Source organism: Bacillus rossius, chromosome 1 (assembly GCF_032445375.1).
Source record: "Bacillus rossius redtenbacheri isolate Brsri chromosome 1, Brsri_v3, whole genome shotgun sequence".
NCBI lineage: Eukaryota > Metazoa > Arthropoda > Insecta > Phasmatodea > Bacillidae > Bacillus > Bacillus rossius.
In genome coordinates, this window is record NC_086330.1 from 374,168,259 (window position 1) to 374,189,664 (window position 21,406).

At 39.4% G+C, this 21,406-nt stretch overlaps 3 protein-coding genes across 10 annotated transcripts in view; 2 read left to right on the plus strand and 1 right to left on the minus strand.

Moving 5' to 3' along the window:
- LOC134528515 (delta(24)-sterol reductase-like) overlaps positions 1–5,793 on the plus strand; it is a 20,772-nt gene extending 14,979 nt beyond the window's left edge. Inside the window, 5 exon segments of the mRNA XM_063362194.1 lie at positions 304–444; positions 813–854; positions 856–1,011; positions 2,749–2,924; positions 5,484–5,793. Of these exon segments, the coding sequence (XP_063218264.1) occupies positions 304–444; positions 813–854; positions 856–1,011; positions 2,749–2,924; positions 5,484–5,637 (669 nt within the window). The 3' untranslated portion in view covers positions 5,638–5,793.
- A 3,806-nt stretch (positions 5,794–9,599) lies between these two features.
- LOC134528517 (uncharacterized) lies at positions 9,600–11,649 on the plus strand. Its single transcript, XM_063362204.1, has 2 exons — positions 9,600–9,764; positions 10,081–11,649. Exon 2 carries the CDS (start codon positions 10,095–10,097, stop codon positions 11,532–11,534), a length of 1,440 nt encoding a protein of 479 aa, XP_063218274.1. The 5' UTR covers positions 9,600–9,764; positions 10,081–10,094; the 3' UTR covers positions 11,535–11,649.
- Positions 11,650–12,673: 1,024 nt separating this feature from the next.
- The window catches only part of LOC134528516 (leucine-rich repeat serine/threonine-protein kinase 1), a 193,720-nt gene continuing 184,987 nt past the window's right edge, over positions 12,674–21,406 (minus strand). For all 8 annotated transcript variants that reach the window (XM_063362195.1, XM_063362197.1, XM_063362200.1 and 5 more), the window contains 3 exons: positions 20,591–20,790; positions 19,512–19,645; positions 12,674–17,727 (listed from right to left, as the gene is read on the minus strand). In XM_063362195.1, the coding sequence (XP_063218265.1) occupies positions 17,404–17,727; positions 19,512–19,645; positions 20,591–20,790 (658 nt within the window). In that variant the 3' untranslated portion in view covers positions 12,674–17,403. The remainder of the gene's footprint in view (positions 17,728–19,511; positions 19,646–20,590; positions 20,791–21,406) is intronic.

A 21,406-nucleotide genomic window follows, 5' to 3' on the forward strand; every position in this document is an offset into this window, starting at 1 on the left:
CTTATTACTTTGTTTGATTTTTGATTACGAGCAGTGGCAATTTGTTTACATGCAAAAGTTTCCAACATTGTAATTATTTAGTGTGTCGTATGCAGGATGTATTTATGTTACCTCCATTCAAGCGATCAGTCGTAACTAAAGAATTTTCTTAATGCATCAAAAGATTTAAATTAATTTTGGACTCCAAGCAAAGTCTTTGACTTTGATTATAATTGAAAAGGAAAAAAGTGCACATAATAAAAAAATTTAGTTGCTTAATGAATACACCACAACATGTGTGAGTAACAAATTGTTTGTTTCCAGTTGAACGTCATCAGCAAGTGGTACAAACCGTGGTTCTACAAGCATGTCAGTGGTTTCTTGAAAACCGGTCCAGCTGTGGAGTACATTCCGCTACGGGACTACTACCACAGACACACCAGGGCCCTCTTCTGGGAAGTTGAGGTATCAACAGACTGTGAAATATTTAATGTACTTGTTTATGGTACAGTGTGTGTTTATTGTGTTAACTGTGCTCTTGTACACCCTATAGTGGCGCATGCGCAGTGTTACTAAGATTACTACATGATGGAACCTCTGCTACTGTGCAATAGAAGTTAAAAACTCGCCATCACAATGTGTAAAATTAACACCGACCGGAAATAATATTTGGTTTTATCATAGGGCTAATGCATTTTAATAAGTAATATTTTGGAAAATTTTGTTACCGAAAACTATAATTCTGTTGCCTGATTTATGTAATAAGAATGTAATCACTGAGTAGTGGATAAAATGCCTTACTTGTTCACTAAAGCTTGTCTCTTTGTCCCCAGAATATAATATTGTTCGGCAACAATGTCCTGTTTCGGTACTTGTTTTGGCTGGATGATGCCGCCGAAGGTGTCGCTGCTGAAAGTGACGGAAACAGAGGCACTCACGAAGCTGTACGAAACTCAGCACATCGTCCAGGACATGCTGGTTCCCGTCAGAGCTATCAAGGATTCCATAGAGAAGTTTCACAACACTGTGGAGGTATGTACTTAGCTGTGCTCGGCAAATGTATGTTAGTTGAATAAGTGCTTAAATTTTACCAGCTTTCAATTCTATATGTTTATTTGTGGTGGTATGAAAATAGCTTATTTGTGAATTAATTTAGGTATAGTGTCAATTCACCAATACTATTTATTCTATACATTAATAATAGGATCCTAAACTATCTGGTCTATCTCACTATATATCAAAATATCATATAAACTATGCACACTTGATAGTTTCAAAACTTACATAATTTGGTGATGCAAATTTGTACGTCAAAAATATGGTAAACGTGACACTACACGCACAGCGTAATTCATTGAAACTGAACTACCCAGTTTATAAAAAATATAGTTAGGTGACGAAAAAAATTCTTTGGTCGTAGCATCCAAAATACATATCTCAAAACGTGATAAAATTATTAAAGGTAGATAAAAAAACATCCCTAATATTAATGGGTTCATTTAAAATAAACAATTTTCCAGTAAAGCAAAACAAATAAAAAATTTATTCAAAGCTATGAACAGACTTAGAATTCAATAAATTGAGATTCTTAACAATTAGAAGAACCTCTGGCAAATAATAAAGTTAGTGCAGTATAAAAAACTAATGAAAGCAAAAAAATCATATGCTTATGCAAAAATCAAACATTCGTTAACATGAAGATCCAAGTGTTATGTAAGCATGACATTTTTGATACTATGTTATCAATACATTTTAACACTTTATAATAATTTAAATAAAAAAACTTTACATACTATTTTTACACTTTGAAATACCATAATTGTTCTTCTTATAATATTTTACAACAAAACCTGATAATCGTAGTCCTTCTCACAGTCTCGGTGAGATTTAGTTTCATCATGGTGACTATTCCAAGGGACGATTTCAACTTGATCAGCTCCATGGTCATGTAGAACCTTACATGCTCTTCTTACAGCTAATGGTGTATTCACAACTTGGCTAAGTCATATAGCACCTCTCTTGAATGGCTAAGCACTATCACCTCATGTATCATCTCATGTATTAATGTGTCGTGCCCATCGTAAAAGACCCCAACTGTTGGTGAGCATGTGGGGGGGGGGGGGGGGGGGAAAGAAAGAAAAAAAAAGCCAGTCATGGGGACTGTCAACAGAAGTGAAAACATAAAAATTTGTTTTTAAATGTGTATTATGACATCATATCTACGTCAAATGTACGTAAGAAAATGATTTTGGTATTATATCAGTACGATGTCAGCATATCATTTATCCTTACATCATTTTTTTTAGTCACAACAGATGTCAGTGGTATGTAAAAAATTAAGTAAAAATTCTTTACCTAGCCATGACTTACCAGTGATGTCAGACCTAGGTCATGTATAGACGTGGTCAAATTAACTTCACTTACTGCTACTACAGCCATGTCGGTGACGCGAACTCACAAGATTTTACCCATCCAAAAAAAAAAGAGTCCAACACGCACATGATGAAGTCGAGTATATAGGTACAATGCATCAGTATGTGTATATGCGTGTACATGTACGTCGCCAGTCTGGCGCAACACGTCACTAGCATGTCGGTGACGCCAACCCACAAGTTTGGCCCCCTACCGAAAATCGCTCAACGCGGCTGAAGAAGTTTTCACTTCAATAAATAAACGTCACATTTTAGCAGCAGGTGAAACCACGTGGATGTTGGCTGGTCTGGCAAGTCGACCACGGAGGAGAGTGAACGCGGTGTCTGCGACGCGCAGGTGTACCCGCTGTGGCTGTGCCCCTTCAGCCTGCCGCCCGACCCGGGCATGGTGCACCCCGCCGGCGACGAGGAAGAGATGTACGTGGACGTGGGGGTCTACGGCATCCCCCGGCGCCCTTTCGAGGCCGTCAGAGACACCCGGGACCTGGAGGACTTCGTGGAGAAGGTCAAAGGGTGAGTGGGACCAGGCCCCCCACATCATTCTGTGGGCCCAGTTACTAGAGGTCATGATGTTCTCTCCCCCCCCCCCCCCATTTTTTTATACTAAAAAGATTTTTAAAAACAATTTGGCTTCTATGTATATTGTTTTAGTTATATTAATTCTTAACCTTAATCACAATTATTTTGCAAACACACATTGAAACTAGTTTTAAGTCAGTGTTTAGATTGTCAACGTAAATTTATGTTGAATAATGGCAAATAAATGAGTGTAAGTGTTCTGCACTGTCAACATGGTGTCACGTCAATTGGTGGTGGTTTTGTTACTTCACAGTTGTAGATTCAGACATGTTCTGTACGCACAGCATATCCCGAATGATATCACTCTGGTGTGATATTTCTTCGGTAACTAAAATTAGGCCTTACTGTTTAATTGTTTTCTGTGATTTATTTTAAAATTGTCTACTTTTTTTTTCTTTCCTTCGCGGGCCCCATTTAGTAACAGTAGCACCGGCCATGTGGGGGCCCTGAGTTTGACTCTCTTCCAAAAACCTGTCGTCAACTGCAACACCTTCCCGCATGCGTACAAGGCCAACTTCAGTGCAAGTTTTTTTTCTCCAAGTTTGATTTTAAAAAGTAGAAGCTACTACTTAAATGTAAGCCTTCACGGTGCTGCCAACTACTGTGGATTTTCCGTAATTATTACTGATTTAGACGTCGAGTTCCGGAATCTCAGAAATGTTATTTGTTTGCTACGGAAGCAGAAAAACTGAATGACACGTCCGAAATATTGTGTGTGTCATTGTTTCATACGATAAATTTCGCTCAAGTAGCTCATGTAATAAGATAATTTTTTTTATTAACTACTAAAAATATAAATCCTGAAACATATTTTAGCTTTTTAAGAATCAAGTGGTTTGCCAACCTGTGTATTTTTTAAAATTATTTAGAGAACGAATACTCTTCTAATTACTGTATAGGATTGAGGGGTGAAGGAAGTATTTCATAAAGTCTAGTACGTATTTGGTATAAATTATACACACATTTGTTTCATGCATGTTTTATTGTGTGCATGTGCGATATTACTGATGGATGTGCCAGGCCATATATATTTCATGATAATTATTACATAAAACATTTAAATCCTTTCTCAGTATTTTTTATTATTTAATTACATTACTGTATGAAACTACCTGTTAACATGCTGTCAGATTTAATGGAAACATGCTGGAGTATGGTCAAGGTTAATTTTGATTGGCTGTAGGTTGATTTTTAGGAGCTGATTCCAAGTGTTAAGATAGCTGCAAATGCATTCACAGTTTCTGATAAGCTAGCCCAGATGAAAAAGAGGAAAAAAAAAAAAAACAAATCTGTAACGGGTAGAGTTATGATTTGTTCGAAATAAAAATGTTTCTGGCGACATAAAACATAAATTGAAGCGTAAAGAATCAACTGAAAATGCTCAAACAATAGTTGTCATACTGCATTGTTTCAAATGTAAGATAACCTATTGCTTTTCAGTTTAAAGTTTGGGGAAAAAAAGTAGTAAATTCAAAAATATACATAATACAAAACATTTACTTGTTGCAAATAATCTAATATAGGTAATTCATGGAAATCTGCTGGCCACATAGTTTATACACAAATTATTCAACAAGTTAGGGTGGAACACCAATATTACTAAAATATTCCTTTAAATGAAATCTTTGATCTTGAAATTTGGTGGGTCTCTATCATTATTGCCTTCACTGCATTTCGTATTCTCTTCACTGCTGGTTGCTTTTTCTTCTCTGCTGGCAACATATTCCTGGAAATCAAATAACTTGCCACTCTTCAATTTGTACTTTACAAATGTGTCATTTATAAGAATTTTTTGAACCATTGTACAATATCAGAAAATTTCCATAATGCAAAATAAAACAGTTATGTTTTTAAAGTATTCATACTATTTAGTCTTTTGTATAGTTTGTTTTTTCTTGTAATTTCTCTAATGCTCACGTAAGTCAGGTGTGCATTTTTCTTTATAAATTTAGGGAGAATTTCCGACTTATTTAGGACAGTACAATATATTTAAATAGGTTGTCGGGATGGTCTGTTACGGTATCATTTAATTTTACAAAATAAACAGTAAACACTGGTGATCACTATCAAGGAATCTGAAGGTAGAATTACCAGCTTCCGTACTATCCGAACCGACCTGAAGCGCCATTACCGGCAAAGACTGTTGAACTATTTTCTTGAGGACCTATAAAATGATTGAACCAGTTTTGAAAGCCTTAAGATTATTAACCTTAAAGATGCTATTTACTGGTTCGGCAAATGATGGAGTGATATGAAAGAATCCACACTAAAGGAAAGCTGGAAATACAGCATCCTGAAACATGATACCGACGGTCCAACTTTCCTTATCAGTTATCATATCCATGTTATCCGAGGTTTTTGCTTATCCGAGGTTGCCGCAGTCTACATAACTTGGTTAGTCAGTAACTCTGCTGTACTGATAAGTACAAGTGTCGTCATCAGTGTATTGTCAGCATTCAGCGACGCGCACCCACAGAGATGTTTGGGCCTCAGTTTCCAGATGATGTATGCGTACTCGTACCGCACGAAGGAGGAGTACCGCAGGATGTTCGACCACTCGCTGTACGATCGGGTGCGCGAGAGGAACTACAGCACGAAGGCGTTCCCCGATGTGTTCGAGAAGGTCAACAGGAACATGAGGGCTTGAAGCCGGGCTGCAAGAACAGCGCCCTGCACGTGACGTGCTTGAAGATGTCTTTGCTCTCTCGCAATACTACATCGCTTTTTCAATTCATTGACATACTTGTTGTGTATCTTCATTGATAAAAACATTTTACTAGAAAATTAAAATGTTTAAAACTGACTTGCAAAATTATTTATTTGTCCCACATAGAAGCCTTTGATTAATTTTTTGTGCAATGACTCTCATTTGGACTCGGAAGAGAGTCTAAAATGAGAACAGCATAGTAATCGTTAAAACAAACCTTATTACACAATACATAAACATACTTTCTTACAGTAGGAATAATTTCCTTAAACTCATGGAAAAAAGCAGGATCAAAATAAAAAAGAATCTTTGTTGTTCCTGTTGGATAATAATTTGAGACTCTACATTCAAACAAAGAAATAATATTTAAAACCAATTAACTTAAAAAAAAAGTAATTGTTTGATTGAAGTATAAAAAAAGTTTCTGTGTAATGTCCTTGGCAAAAAAAAATAAGGACTTTATACCCAAACAGTTCTTAATCGAAAAAATTCCTTGGTCTTAAATTTAAGTGTACATGTTAGAAATAACACTTTTTGGGGTCCTTCTGAATTTTTTCTTAAAACTCTTTGTGTACCTGTCACTATCGCTCCACTTTGTGGTCTAAACAGAAGACGGCTCATGTGAAACAGTGATTGCTAGAACCTAACCGTGTAAGCATTAAAATAAGTTATTTAAATTGATATAGGTAAAGCTTGTTATGACTTAATTCACCACCAAATCAAACATTATACTTTTAATAAGGCATCGGAAGGTGGACGTATTTTTCTATTTTACTTAACTTGTGCCAGCCAGACCTGGGAGAGTACACACAGTGAGGACATCCATCGTTCCAAGTCAACGGCCAGTGTTTGTTTTTGACGTGACGTCTAATAAATCGATGAATGCCGGCTGCACGCACTAAAAAGTGTCCCGTTGAGCATATTGTCCCGTTACGCTCATTGTACGCTTGCGCCGCATCTATCTCTCTTCCACTCGATTGGAACAACCATCGATTTGACTTGTTCGAGGCACATTAAACTTGAAACACTCCCATTCGTTTCCTACTTATCCTGTCATCGTCCTATCATTAGCAGAATAACACAGATTGGAAGAAGTTAAATAGCAAACATGTATAAAAGTTATAATTAAAATAATCTATTCGTTAAAGTAATAAACATATTTGAATTAATGAGTGCAAATAAAAGTAAATTTATCAATTAAATTGTAGATTTAATTTCACTCCTTCTTTGTATTCATAGAAATTCAATAAAAATGATTCAATTTTATTCACAAAAGTATGCAATTATTTCATCAATGTTTTGTTATGATGTCACGTTAAACTATCGTCCGTAAACCGACTTTACAGACAACCAATTTTTTCCTTGATTTACTATCACTGGGGAGTTTCCATGAGTTTTCCCAGGTTTCAAGTAAACTTCCTGACAGTCGCTGGCCAATTTCAGATTCCCTTTTCCCTGATTTTCCAAAATGTGGACATCCTGTTCAGCGCTCACAGCTGGAGACGAGATTTTATGATTATATTTTAGGACCAGTTTTGTTTTTAAATCAGAAGATTTCGGAGTTATCATTTTTAATTTTTATGAACTCTTTCTATTCATAAAGATATCACCATTTACAACAAATACACCACTTACTTGTTCAATGATACTTAACTTTACATAAACAGTATCATTTTGTCTGATAAATGATGCACTTTTACAATATAATAATTTGTAATAACAAGCATGTCAAACTACTGGGAACAACACAAATAAATCAGCAAGTGTATGTGCGTTTGAAAATTGTACCAATATTGTTATGTAACAATTATTTAGTAATCAAACAGTTGCAATATAAAATTAAGAAAACAAAATTTTTCCAACGTACATATTTAGTGCATATATTTTGGTAAATATTCCATGCTAAAGAATCACATTCATTGTATTTAATAATATGTTAAAAAGATAACAATTATTGTGATCTGAGTTGAGTTTTAAGTAAATATGCTAATTTGTTAATTAATTTTGTTGCACTTCAGTGTTTTTTGCTGTAATAACTTGCATTTCGGTGTTATATCGTATATTAACATTTTTTTCGGTGTTATTTCTGTTTTATCTCGATTCACCATATACTTTTGCCCCTACTCATAGCCAAGTGCAAACTGACATCAAGCAACGCCGACGTTGTCATCGCTGAATGAGTCCACGGTGTTTGCCTCGGCCGTCTGCTGTGCGGGGAAGACAAACGAACATCGCAACACCCATTTCTCAATCCTTGCAAGACATTTTTCATCCTGGAAATCCCCACGTGTCAGGAATTGGCCGGGAAAGTAATTGTGTACGCACATGCTGTATATGCTAACCTTTATTTTGTTTTGTGGTAGTGTTAACTTGTCTCATTTTTGACTGTTTTAAAAATGCAATGCCAGTGGCAGGTGGTGGTACCCATTTCCCAACTGTCACTTACATATAGGCCCGTGCGAATATTCAAAATTTCAAATATCAGAATTAATAATTTATCATTCATATTAGATTTCAAGTTCTTACACTTCAAAATAACAAATGGTTCTATTCTGTGTGTTGTGAAGTAGTTTCACATCACCTCAGGCAACCATCAAAATAGAGGTTTGACTCATTGTTGCACAATATGTCCTACTCAGCCAATTATCTGAACATAATGCGACCCCAAACGTTTTGGTCATAGGTTCAAGAAAAAGACTTTATGGATTGAAATGTGCAATTCAAGTACGTAACACTCAAGATTTCGTCAGCAGAGGGATTTACCTGCTCTCTTTTGAAACACCAAGGGGCAGTTATAAAAAGTGACTAGTTCAAAAGCAGCTGTTCAGAAAGCAGAGAATGTGGTGACATAGGGTGGTGGGAGGGTGAAGAGGACGGGAGGGTAGCTATGCCAGCAGCCAGTAAAGAGGAGTAGAGAGAACCCAGTCACTAACTCATCTGCACCTCTCCTTCATCCTGCATCTCTCATCTCTCATCTGTCAGCCTGTGCAGGGGTCCAGCAAGCCCCGGGCTAGAGTGGCATGGGTGATGCAGTTTACAAGCAGTGTGTGTAGTTTTACAACTGTTTCCAGTTTCAATATACAAGTTTAAGATTATAATGCAACCCCCACATTTAATTTTCACAGTTTTTTTTTTTTAAATCCTAGTATTATATTTAGGTGAACACGGCAAATGTGTTCATCCCAATCTCAGGACATTAATGCACCCTGTAAGACCACCCAATTATTATTTCAACAAGGGCACAATAAACAGCAGGCTTGCTTAAGTTCGGACTGGGGAACAATCTGTAATCTGGAAATTTTTTGACATGTTCAATAAAATGCAAGATAACAATAAGTTGGTTTCAACTACTGAGAAGAGAAGAAAAAAAAAAGAAAAAACTTAAGCACTCTATATCATAGTTGTATTTAATTTTAATAATTTGTTTCAATATAATCACGAACAATTAGTTATAGAAATAAACTGAAATCAAATCAATGTGAATAAATTGTTAATTTGAAATGACGAAATTGGACAAACAAATCATATTTTTTAAATTGTTGCTTTTAAAAAGCCCGCTTTAACCCTGTTTGATATCATAGAAGATTTTCTCGCACGGTGGTTGGCAGGTTCTTGCACGTTCGGCTCAGGCGGAACGTGACAGCGAGTCATGCTTTTTTCGTGCGTGTAGCCTGCGTTCATCGATTTATAAGACGTCACGTCAAAAAATAATGGTTGAACAGAATCCTGGCCGCGGTCCTGTGGTGCTTGTTGCGAAACATTGCACGCAGCGTAAACACTCCCTCGTCCGGACCTGCTGGCATCGGGCCAAGTCTCGCGCGTCTCGGGATCACAACACCAGGGATCTTGTGCTCGGGGGAGCTGGCCGCGGGCCAGGTCCGCAAATAGCCAGCGGACAGATGTCGGCCCTCCCAGCGCCCCTGCAACACCCACCCGGCTGGGAGTGTCTGCCGCCGTCCGTCCAAGCTGCAAACGAGGTCGGTACGGACGCTCGCATGATGTGAACCATCAGCCAAATGGCCACCTTCAGAAGACAAAGCCTTTGGATACATTTTTAAAGTGTGCAGGTTAGTTGAAAATTATTAGTTCACAATTTTAGTGTTTGTACTACGTGTTGGTCTTTCCATTTCCAATGACCTTACGAGACCATATAAATTGGATTCTTTTCTACACGGTTATTTACTATAACTATAACACATCTCTCAAATGGCGTAAAATAATTCCTGGTAAATAAACACAATATTTATTTAGCCATTTGTAGTAAAAATTATTTTACTCCAAAATTCTGATTCCAATTGAAGCCTCACATACTGAAAAATTTCTTCATTTAAACATTCCTTCGGATAGCAACATTTTCTCTATCCCCTTGAGAATGTGTTGCAGGCGACCGGGGGGAGATGCCAATCTTCCTGCGTGTGCCGTCTCTGCGAGACATGACGCTGGAGCAGGTGACGGACGCGCTGGTCGTCACGGTGTTCACCATGCAGACGCTTTCGGAGGCGGAGGGCGCGTGCGCCGCGCAGGACCTGGCCGAGCACTTCCGGGACGTGCCTGTGTCCGTGTGCGAGGACGTGATGCAGCGCGCGCTGCGCCGGGAGGACCTGGACCCCGACGTGCGGCTGTCCGTGCTGCGGCTGCTGCTGAGGCCCCAGTGCAAGGCCCTGTCGACGGGCATGTTCCCCGAGCCCAGCTACGCCCCGCTCCTGGACGTCATCGCCGCCCAGGGCTCCGGCCTCACGCACCTCGACCTCAGGGGGGTGTGGCCCCAGGGCGAGCACCTGGACCGCCTCACGGAGGTCGTCAGGAGCCTCCCGCGCCTGGTCGTGCTCAAGATGCCCCACGTGGCCACCGACGAACTGCTGGCGACCGTCGGCCGGCACTGCCACCGCCTGTGCGAGCTGGACGTGTCCGGCGAGACGGACATCTCCAGGGACGGCATCGAGGCGTTCCTGCTCGGCGTGCGAGACGTCCCGCAGTTCCCCCTCAAGGTGCTCAGCATCGGCAGTCCCGGCGAGGAGAACGTCAGGGCCGCGGACGTCGCCCTGCTGATCAACGCGCTGCAGAACCTCGTGTCGCTGGGCTGCTACTCTTTCGTGGGGAGCGCTCTGGCCCACGCCGCGGTCGAGCGAACCATGCTGCAGTACGTGCACGACACCTCCACGGACGGCGACCGGCTACGGCTGATATCGAGACTGTGCCCCGAGCTGCAATCCTTGTACGTGGACACGCCCCGGTCGGGAGCCATCGCCTCCCTGGGCTGCCTGCCCCACCTGTGCCAGCTCAAGCTGAACTCCTTCTCGTGCGGCGAGCTGGAGCGGTTCCTGCAGCGCCACGAGAACGAGCTCACCTCGCTGGAGCTCGTCGTCGGGCGGGGAGAGGCACTGCACCTCGACACCATCGCCGCGAGGTGCCCCCGGCTGGTGACCTTCGAGTGCCTCAAGGTCCCGTCGTTGACGCACAGGGACCCCGTGCCCTTCCCCCGGCTCGAGGTGTTCAAGATGTCGCAGGCCGCCGTCACGACCCTGTCCGTCACGTACGTGCTCGCCCGCTGCCCGCGGATCAAGGAGTTCTTCGTGGACTCCGTGCTGGAGATCACGGACGGCGAGATGGAGGACGTGCTGCGGAGGACGTCCTTCGAGAGCCTGGAGGTGTTCTACGTGGGCGGCGCCCGGAACCTGACGGCCAACACCGTCCTGCTCCTCATGGAGTGCTGCCCCATGCTGGGGATCATCGGCAACCTGGGCGGCTGGAGCGTGCCCCCGGAGAGCGTCGTGCAGATCAACCACATCATCCGCGACAACAACCTGGACGTGAACCTCGTGTACTTGGAGTACTGACAGCGCTTCCGTTCCATTCGTATTCAAACAAAAACATTTCAATCTGGAGAAAATTCTTGAAGCAGAAAACCTCTAAGTATCTGACTATAAAGAAAATATATTGTGATGGCAAGCATTACATGTACCGTATTTTAGCAGATATAGGCCGTGTGCGGATACAGGCCGCACCCTAAATTTTTGATTAAAGTCTTAGAACAAATTAATATCTCAAAAAGAGGCCGCACTGAAATGCTGATGAGCGGCAATCACGAAGTACGTACCTATTCACAGAGCGATCGTGGCAACTGCGCGCCATCGATAAGAGCGTGCGTTATTCAACAACTGCAGATTTTAAAAATTATTTACGGCAACACTCACTTGGCAACATCGCAATCACCACCTTACCCCACACTCCGCCTGTTAGAGCCTAGATGCTACCTAGGTAGTTGCGCGCGCATCAGACGCTGGCAACAACATTCGCCTGGCACTCAGTAACGCACTTTGCACGGCACTTGTAAACAAAGCGGACTTGCAGGTCTGCTTCTATAGCTTATTTACTTTACTTCCAAGTAAGTTTATAACGTTTAATGGTTTCTTTTATAAACTCACAGTAGTAATGCATCTCTAGTCAAAATATTTGCATAAAAAAAAAACACACGCAAATAATGACGTCTACGTGTAAACACCCGGACCTACTTTATTTTCAGCTCCAAACTTTGTTAAAAAAAAGGTGGGGTATTTACAATTGTAAATACTACTTTACCTAATGTTCAAGAAAACTATTTTGTGAGCGGCAGTTGCCAGCCCGCTGCTATGGTGCATCACGAGAGGTTAGGGACGATCGGCAGCGGCCCATTCTTTGTTTACATTGTAGGTGAGTCGTGTCTTTTTTTTTTTTATTACATGTAAGTACTTATTTGTTTATACTTTAGACTTTCATGCATTGCAAATTAGTTTAATCAATTGTATATTGACAAATTTAAAATTTTTTTTTGGGAAAAAATGTTTTTTTAATTTTTATCTCACTAATAGGCCGCACCCTAATTTTTGGGATCATAATTTTGGAAAAAAGGTGCGGCCTATATCTGCATAAATACGGTAAGTAACTTTAAAGACTGTATGATCATACTGAATAGATTCAAGATTTTTAAAAGTTTTCTTTATTTTTTAAAGTTATTTTTATTTTTTGACCAATTTCGTTTAAATAATCACAGATATTTTAGTTTTGAATTTTTTTTATGCAAAAACTTTACTAACACACTAACAATATGCATCAATATTCAATACTTGTCTATTCGAATATCAATTCAAAGTTGGTAATCACATAAACTTAAAAACACTAATAATAGTACAATCATTAAAAAATCAGAGGCTAATTTTATTTTTAATTTTTAATGTGTGCTTTTGCATTGATGAAATTCAGCATATGCCATATTCCCTCAGGTGTTAGCAAGAGTATGTCACAAGGTGGTTCCAACCCACGTTGGATGCAGTTCTGACAGTTCTATCACCTGTTTATTTTTGTGTTCTGATGTGCCAATAAACAGGAGCAATGCCTCTATTTCATCGCTTTGAGCTGCAATCATGCATTTAGATTTCTTCCATTTTTTTTTTGCAAAAATATTTAAGATTCTTAAACTTTTAATTCAACTTTAAAGCTCCTTAAAAATGAACTCATGAAATGGAAATATTTAGTCCAGGAATTGTGAATTAACAATTGACTGTACTTAAAACGAATTATGCATTTGATGTACCATAGGTGAGAAAAACTATAAAAATATTAAATATTACTAAAAACTAAAATAAATAACTAGGCCTGTGCGAAAATCAGTTTTTTTTTAAACTTTGAATCAAATTCGAATATAAAATTATTCTCAAATAGGAATATCAAATTAAAATATTAAGAATTAAAATCACACAAAAATTTTTTTTTCACATATAACAAATTAACAAATACATATTATTGAAAGAAAAAGTAAATGTGTAGTGTACATTCTTTTGGTAAATGGGATAAATAACGCTTAAGTGAAAGGTTGGTTAGGTTAAGTCAGCTACAATTACTACCCTATATGTAAAATTTTGTTTGAAATATTCAAATTTTGAAAGGAAAATATAAATAATCATTTTTCATGGTAATCATAATAGGATGTGCCAAAAAAAAAAAAAAAAAAAATTTAATAAACAGTGCAAAGCAAATATCTAAGGCAATTGCAGTATGTGTGAGAAACTTCAAGAGGGTGGGTTTAAAAAGAAAGGTACACTGAGCAGTTTTAATTTGTAGTTAAATATGATGTTTTGAACTTGTTTGTTTGGATTTTTCACTATGTGAAAATAAATCATTATTTACATTAACATGAATTAACATTTATGGATTATATTTTGTGGCTTGTTTTAACTAAAGTGTAGGAACACAGTAGCTGCTTAGAATGTTCCTTTCCATTTTCTGCTCAGTGTATGTATTATGTATGCTTAGGTAAAACAGCGAAGTTGTTTTCCCCCTCTTAGTGTGACATATTTTGTGCCGCTTGGGACAAGATAATTGCCTGAACTGTCACTATGCTAGGAGTGCGAGTATGCGACTGTATCCACTCGGTCGTTCAATGCGTATTATCCGCCAGAAAAATGTGTTGCCGTAGGTTGTTAGGCTTTAGGAGTCATTGCTGTGAGTATGCGACCACATGTTTTCCACAAGATCTATACAAGTTTTATCTCTGTCTGAACTAAACTAATCACAGAGCTGGCATGCCGTGTTTCTACTCTCTGATCCGAGAACTGTCAACTTTAACACCTGCGCAGTGTTTTGATTTTTATGGACACATATTTATCCTTATCAGTATACTGTCAGTTTCTAATCTATTTTTAACGACCTACTGGACTGTATTCTCAGTAAAATACTTTAGCTGAAAACAAGGGTGTTAGTAATGGGTCCGAATCACTGTTAAATCTAGTCTTCTCAAAATTTTACGTGGCCAGATGTAGAAAAAAACTTCTAATAAACTATAACCCTAAAACATTATGAAAATCCCTTGAAAAATTTTTTCTCGCCCGACGAGAAAGTATTTTATGATCCAGAAACTACTCCAGACTTTCGAGTTCCTGCACAGCCGTATTTGTAAATGCCTGAATACGTATTAGTTTTTTTAGAAGTTAGCATTCGAAATTGAATCAAATATGAATAATAAACTATTCATTTTGAAATTTGAATATTCGCACAAGCCTATATATTACCAATGAATTAAGGTTCCAGGGATCAACGTTGCACAAATATGGTACAATAATAAAAAACACATTTGTAACTAATCACAGAACCTATATATTTGTAAACATACATTAAGTATTTACAAAGTTGTCTAGTGTCTTTGGCTCCTACTAAAATATAAAGTTGTAATGTCAATGTTTAGTACAATTTGGTTAAAAATTAAAAAAAAATTAATAAATTCCAATAAACATTATAAAAATATTGAAAATGCTACATAGTACATACAAGTAGCTTGGTAAAAAGGTGTTGCTAGAATCTTTCACTTTCTGTTAGGCTATGGAATATTTCAGGTATGTACCTAAGTTCTAGCTGCACTAAAATTAAACAAAATAAACCAAAACATCTAATACTGATTTGGTTGTGACTAGACTTGTATATAGTAGTATCAAACTGCAGAACAAATCTCGAGCAAACACAATGAGATAATGACTTAGAAGGACTTGTCAAATTTTAGTCTTAAGTTGGCTTTAAATTTATTTTTACCAAGCACATTTCTGAATAGCTAATTTCTTAAAGGGAATTTTAATGTCAGTCATACAACAAACAAACATTAATTTCATACAGTAATAACAATAATTCACAATTAAAATATCTAGCACTGAAAAAAAATAAAAATTATGAAGATCAAAATGAGTCATGGACCAGGATTACATATTATAAAACCTGCTCCTATCACAGCCAGACAAAATACTTCATAACATCCCCCTTCCTTGCTGCAGTCCCTTCGTCATCGTACATGCTACCAACAAAACGTCGTGCGCAAAATGTGCACACACAACGGTAAATGAATTGGTACAACTGAAGCATTTCACAAAAAATACTTTCCAACAACCAATGCAGCAATGTGCGAGAAACTGCAATGTGCAAAATACCTTAAAAAATAAATATAATCTATAGTATGTACCTACTTTAAACTATTTTGTAACAGTGCACACACACCACCCACGAAGGTCTAGTTTTCATGACTTCTGTAAGGACCAACAGAATAGAGCTTTTGTTCGATTTTGGCCCGGACTGGGCTGATGTAAAGCAGTTACTCTAAAAGTCTAAAACCCTTTCCAGGACTGTTGTGATGCTGTTTTGTTTACAGTGAGTTCTAAACAATATTTTATTATATCATTTAAATAAAATATAAAAAAAAAACATTTAAATTAATTTCTCAAATAGGTTACCTGGCTATGTATCGATCAACTTTCTTGAGGAAAAAATAAACTATTGCGATACCTTGTTCCCTTTTGATGTCAAATCGTGGAGTCCTTGATCCATTTGATTAATAATTGTTTCACACAATCTGGTTATTGTATGAAAGGCATTGTGCCTACAGTTTTCTGGCACATACCTTATGTGGTAACATGGTCATCGATGCAGATGCTTACTCACTACCTGTTCTCCAAGTTTCATTGAAGATTCTACTTTCACACACATCTCGCTTGTGAGTTTTAAGATAGCTCCGCCCCATTAGTCCGGGCGCACACAGAACGAGGCACGGCACGACACGGTGCGACTTTTTGTCCGAAATGACTTCCGTACATTTACAAACGAGCAATCCGACGTGGCACGACGCAACTGTCGCGATCAGATACGAGGTGACATCGAATGACTGCTCCAACTTCGTCACGAGCAGACTGTCCGATGGTTGCAGTGTTTTACGCATATGCAAGTATAAAAAAATGTGAACAACGGCATGTTGAACTGTGTTTATGGCTGATCAGTTAAGACTGTTTTTCATTACTAATTTAAAATAAGCAATTACGTATTCACTTGTAAATTATTTTGATTAAATTTTTCTCAATACTGAGCTGGATGCATGTAGACTAGTATTTTTTAGTACGGGAAAAAACTATTTTTTTTTTTTTTACAATCCAGCTTTGAAGGAGTGTCACAACAACAATTTCATTTTAAGAATGTGGGAAAGGAATAACATAAAGAAAATGCGGTGTTTACGCTGTCGCGAGGCAGCGTGTGGCGTTGTGCCATGCTGTGTCACATCTCGTCTGATCCTGTGTGCGCCCCGCCTAAAAGTCACTAGTTGACTGCCGTGGAAAGCAGAGATTGCATTTTTCCATTAACATTTCGCGAATTCGCTCAACAGATCTTCAAGGGAATGTGAATAATTTAAAATCTCTTTGACCAGCAGTTTTAACTTCCAGGTAACGTAGGTTCGTCGATCAGGAAGGTCAATGATAGATGGACATCCATACACCCGTTAAATATATATTTTTAAATATATTTTCTACGCTTTACGGTCCTCTAGATGCGATGAGCGTAGTTATTATTTACCGGGATGCTGGCCTACGGTCGTAGGTATCCACCCTTTTGGACTGGTTGCATGTTGTTTCGTCACGCTGATTCTCCGTGTTTGCAACCGGTCCAAGTTTGTTCAGGGTGTCGCGGTCAGGGCAGATGTAAAAGTATCAACTCCAAACAGATATATCGCTAGTCTGCATCTATGCACATTTTGTTCTCATATTTACTGACGTACGTATTTCGTAAAACGTTTCAGATACCGTAGGCTGTATCCCTGTGAATACCAATAACATCGTTAATAAAAATCCGCTTTCTTCTAACAGTAATGATTCTTGAAACAACGAGGCATCATTTAACATGTTTAGCGGGCGTGGTCAGGGCAGCTCACGCAGCGGCCCAGGAGCCCGTGTGCCACAGCAGCGCGTACATGCCGCGCGAGCGGTCGCGCTCGGGGCCGGCGGCGGGGGGCGAGGGCAGCGCCACGGTGTCCGTGTAGCGCGCCACGAGGCTGCGGTAGCCGCGCCCCACGGTCGCCAGCAGCCGGCCGCCGTCCTGGCAGAGGGCGGGCAGCGGCACGATGGCCTGCACCTCCTCCTCGTGGGGGCGGAACACCGTGATGGGGCGCATCGAGGAGCGCTCGGCCACCACCACGCAGCCCCACGTCGTGCCCACGTACAGCTCGTTGTCCAGCATCGCCAAGCTCTTCACCTGCGCAGTCGCGCCGACACTCGTCACTACACTGCACAGTCGCCTCCTTTCCACCAGAGTACATCGCGTAGGTCAGCAATTATTCGTCTTCGTATAACGATAACGATGATGATGACAACGACACATTGAACCTTAATTCGTTATTTTAAATGTTGAAATATCTACTGCAAATACACATGCATTAAGTTCCTGGTATATTTCAGGAAGTCGGATTTTAGCTAAGAAAAATTGTTTCACGCTTGAACACTTTGCTGGTGGCCATTGAACTATATGTTCATTTTTATTTCATTCAAATTAGAATAAATAACAAATTTTGGTAGCATATTGATAACGTTCACATTAACATTCTTATAATTTCAGTGTTTCGTGCCAACAAGCAAAGTTAATTTTGATATGCAGCCGAAAGAAACACAAGAAGATGTAAATACGGCACCACAGGTATGAAAGAACTTGAATTTTAATAAGTTTTATTTATTAACTATTATTGAATACAATTACTTATTTCACAATGAATCTGAACTAAATCAATCAAATGTTACATCTAGAAGTTCTGCTATTCTGCTCTGTTATTTTTTATTACATTTTTTATGAATTTTTTGTGCAATATTTCATGCTCTAGTGCGCGCACAATAGCAACGATATTTCTGTAACTTTAAATACAATGCAATTAATTAGTATGTGACAAATTAATAATGTAATTAATCAAAAAACAAAATTTTGAATTTACCTTAATAGCTTTTAGCTTACTTAATTACGTTTATAATTACAACGCCCGAGCTAATGTTTACATTTTGCATTCTGCCATCCATTATGTCAGCACTCAGCAGCACCCCTGGAGAGAAAAGCTAGAAGCTTTCAGGGCTAGTTTACCTCACGCCTACTAGGATGTGGTAGTGGCAAACCATGGCAGGAACATATTTACTAAACAAGAGTCGGGATTTATGTTAACAGGTTAAATAATCTTTCTAATAATAAAAGAACATTAACTTTATGATTTTTTAAAACTTAAAACATTCATGAACGCACTATGCAACTTACTGTGTATCAATAATTCTCGTACTTATTTTATACAAATTTTTCAACTGAAATCACTTTTCAGAGCAGTTTATTTATTTTTTCTAAACGAGTGCCTCTGTGTGTGTGTGTTTGTGTATGTCTGTGTTGGCATGGTAGACAATAAACAAACCAATGTAAACATAAGCGTTCACTTGTGCCTCTTAAGCGTTGCGTATTTCGCTGCGCTTCCGCTCGGAGCGCTGAAACTTGTCCCCGGTTGTTAACATTGGACATTCCATTCTATACCATCCATTTTCTATGGTAGTGACTGGCCTTCTGGACTAAGGGCTGGCCCTTTTACACCCGCCCTGAGGGTCCGGGAGTGATGTGGTCACGGGATGAATCCCGGGAATCGCCGGCCGCTTCGTGGAACTACAGGCGGCTGTAGCGGCGTGCGCACTCGGCCAGTCTGGTGGGAGAGGGGGCAGGCGGGGGGTGGAGGCCGGTCGGGAGGGCTCGGCGTGGTTGCCCCGGGCAACCGGAGATTCGAGCGTGGTCACCCTGGCAGCGTGGTCGCCCTGGCAAGGAGCGAAGGGACGATCTCGGCTTTCCGCGGCTGCCCGCATACGCGATAAGAAAGAGAGGGGCTGACGGCTTAGTGATTACAGACGTGTGCGGCTCGTCATGTTTTAACTATCCTAAACTACTCGGATGAACCACTGTAAACTATGCTGGCACACGGTGACATCCGTATCGAGAGGGGCGCAACTCATGACGGTCGTTCTCACCTGACACTTCCCAGGACTCAAGTGCTCCTCTATGCTGATGGACTTGAGGGACTCCGAGCACGGGATGAGCTTGGAGCAGTCCAACTTGTTGATGATAGTTCTGGTTGCAACGTCCCACTGGTACACCACGCAGCCTGGACAGAACCACACATCGTGAGCAACCCACCCAAACTGTTCAGCGAGTTTGTGCATGTGAGAAGACCAGGCATTTGAAAATATCAGTTTTTCAAGTTTTAATCTAATTTTAATACAAATATTAAATTTGAATAGCTAGAGTATAAATTTTTTTAAACTTTTTTGCAAGACAATTTAACGGTAATATTTTAACAAACTCTTGTACTAGCTTTTGTACTTTTGTATACTAGCAATATACATTAAATATTAATGGTTACAAAAACCTAAACACAACTATAAAAGAAAACCATTTTCAATTTTTTAATGAATTTTTTTGCAGTCTCAATAAAGTACTTATTATTTGCTTATTTTCAAGATAAAAAAAAATTGTAGATTATCCCACTGCCTTTTTACTGTTAGCTGTGCACATGTTAAAATAAATAAATGTCTTATTACACAGGGGCCCACTAACATATTAAACCTGGGTACATACAAATTTACTACTCTGTACAACAATGACTATTAACCTTAATTAATTTAGATAGATCACGAGGCAATATGCAACAACTTCACTGAACTTCAAATACAATCAAACATTTGTTATTTAGAAATATGAAGTAGCTTGGCTTCTGGGTTGTAGCCGTGTCCTTGGTGAATAATTCACAGAGGTTTCGGTCGACATTGCAGTCGTCAACATCAGGGAGCAGTTACCTGATGATGGCGACTGCAACGTCGACCGAAACGTCGGTGAATTATTCGCCAAGGACACGGCTACAACCCAGAAGCCAAGCTACTTCAGACGATGGCCGTGAATGCATGCAAACATTATTATTTATAAATATAACAATTTTAATTATAGTTAAACATGGGGATAAATTATTTGTTTTGGTATTTGAAATTCTGTATACAGGCAAAGACACAGTTGGTATGATTGCAGCTGGTCAGGAGACCGAAGGCGCACCCACCTGGGTACACGTACGAGCACACGCAGATATCGTCCGTGTCGCAGTAGTTGGGGCTCTGCGTCGAGACCAAGTTCAGAACGTCGATGTTCTCGATGACCGGTTCGTAGTGGTTGACCACGTCGTGCGATGTGACCACGCTGTCTCGAATCGTGTAGATGGAAATGTTCCCGTGCGATTCCCCACACCACAACTCGCACACGCTGGAATGGACGGAGACAAAACGTGCCACACACTATTGGGAGAAAAAGTAAACATTTGAGATTGTAATAATCCCTCAAGTAGAACAACCTCGTACACATTGTAAGAAAATGATAGGATCAAGATAAAAATCCTGCTGTAAAAATACTAGTTTTAATTCTTTGTTAGTTCTGCAGCTGACTTATTAAGCTGTGCTAAACACAATCTTTGAGAAGCTAAAATAAATCAGGCTCAGAACTAAAGAGACAGACTCACGGTTGCTCTAACAGACCTCTCAACCTATTGCCCAAATGCAAAATGTTTTGTAGGTAAGGGTATGTCTGCAGTTAGGGGCAAGCAAAGTGAGATGTCCATGGGTATCAGAGGGTGTCTACTGGGTCATGGTGGTCACTTAAGTCCTCAAAAAAATAAAAAGGTCACTTAAGTCCTTAAAAACCATTATGTTCCACATGATCAAAACCTTTCTATTGACTACAGATTTTGTTATTGAAACACTTAAACTCTTAAATATGATGAAAAAAGGCAAATTTTTAAAAATGTATAGCGTTTAAAAATGTTTAGATAATAAAATTAGTAGTTTTGCTAAGCAGCAAATATAAAATCAGCGGTAGGCATTTA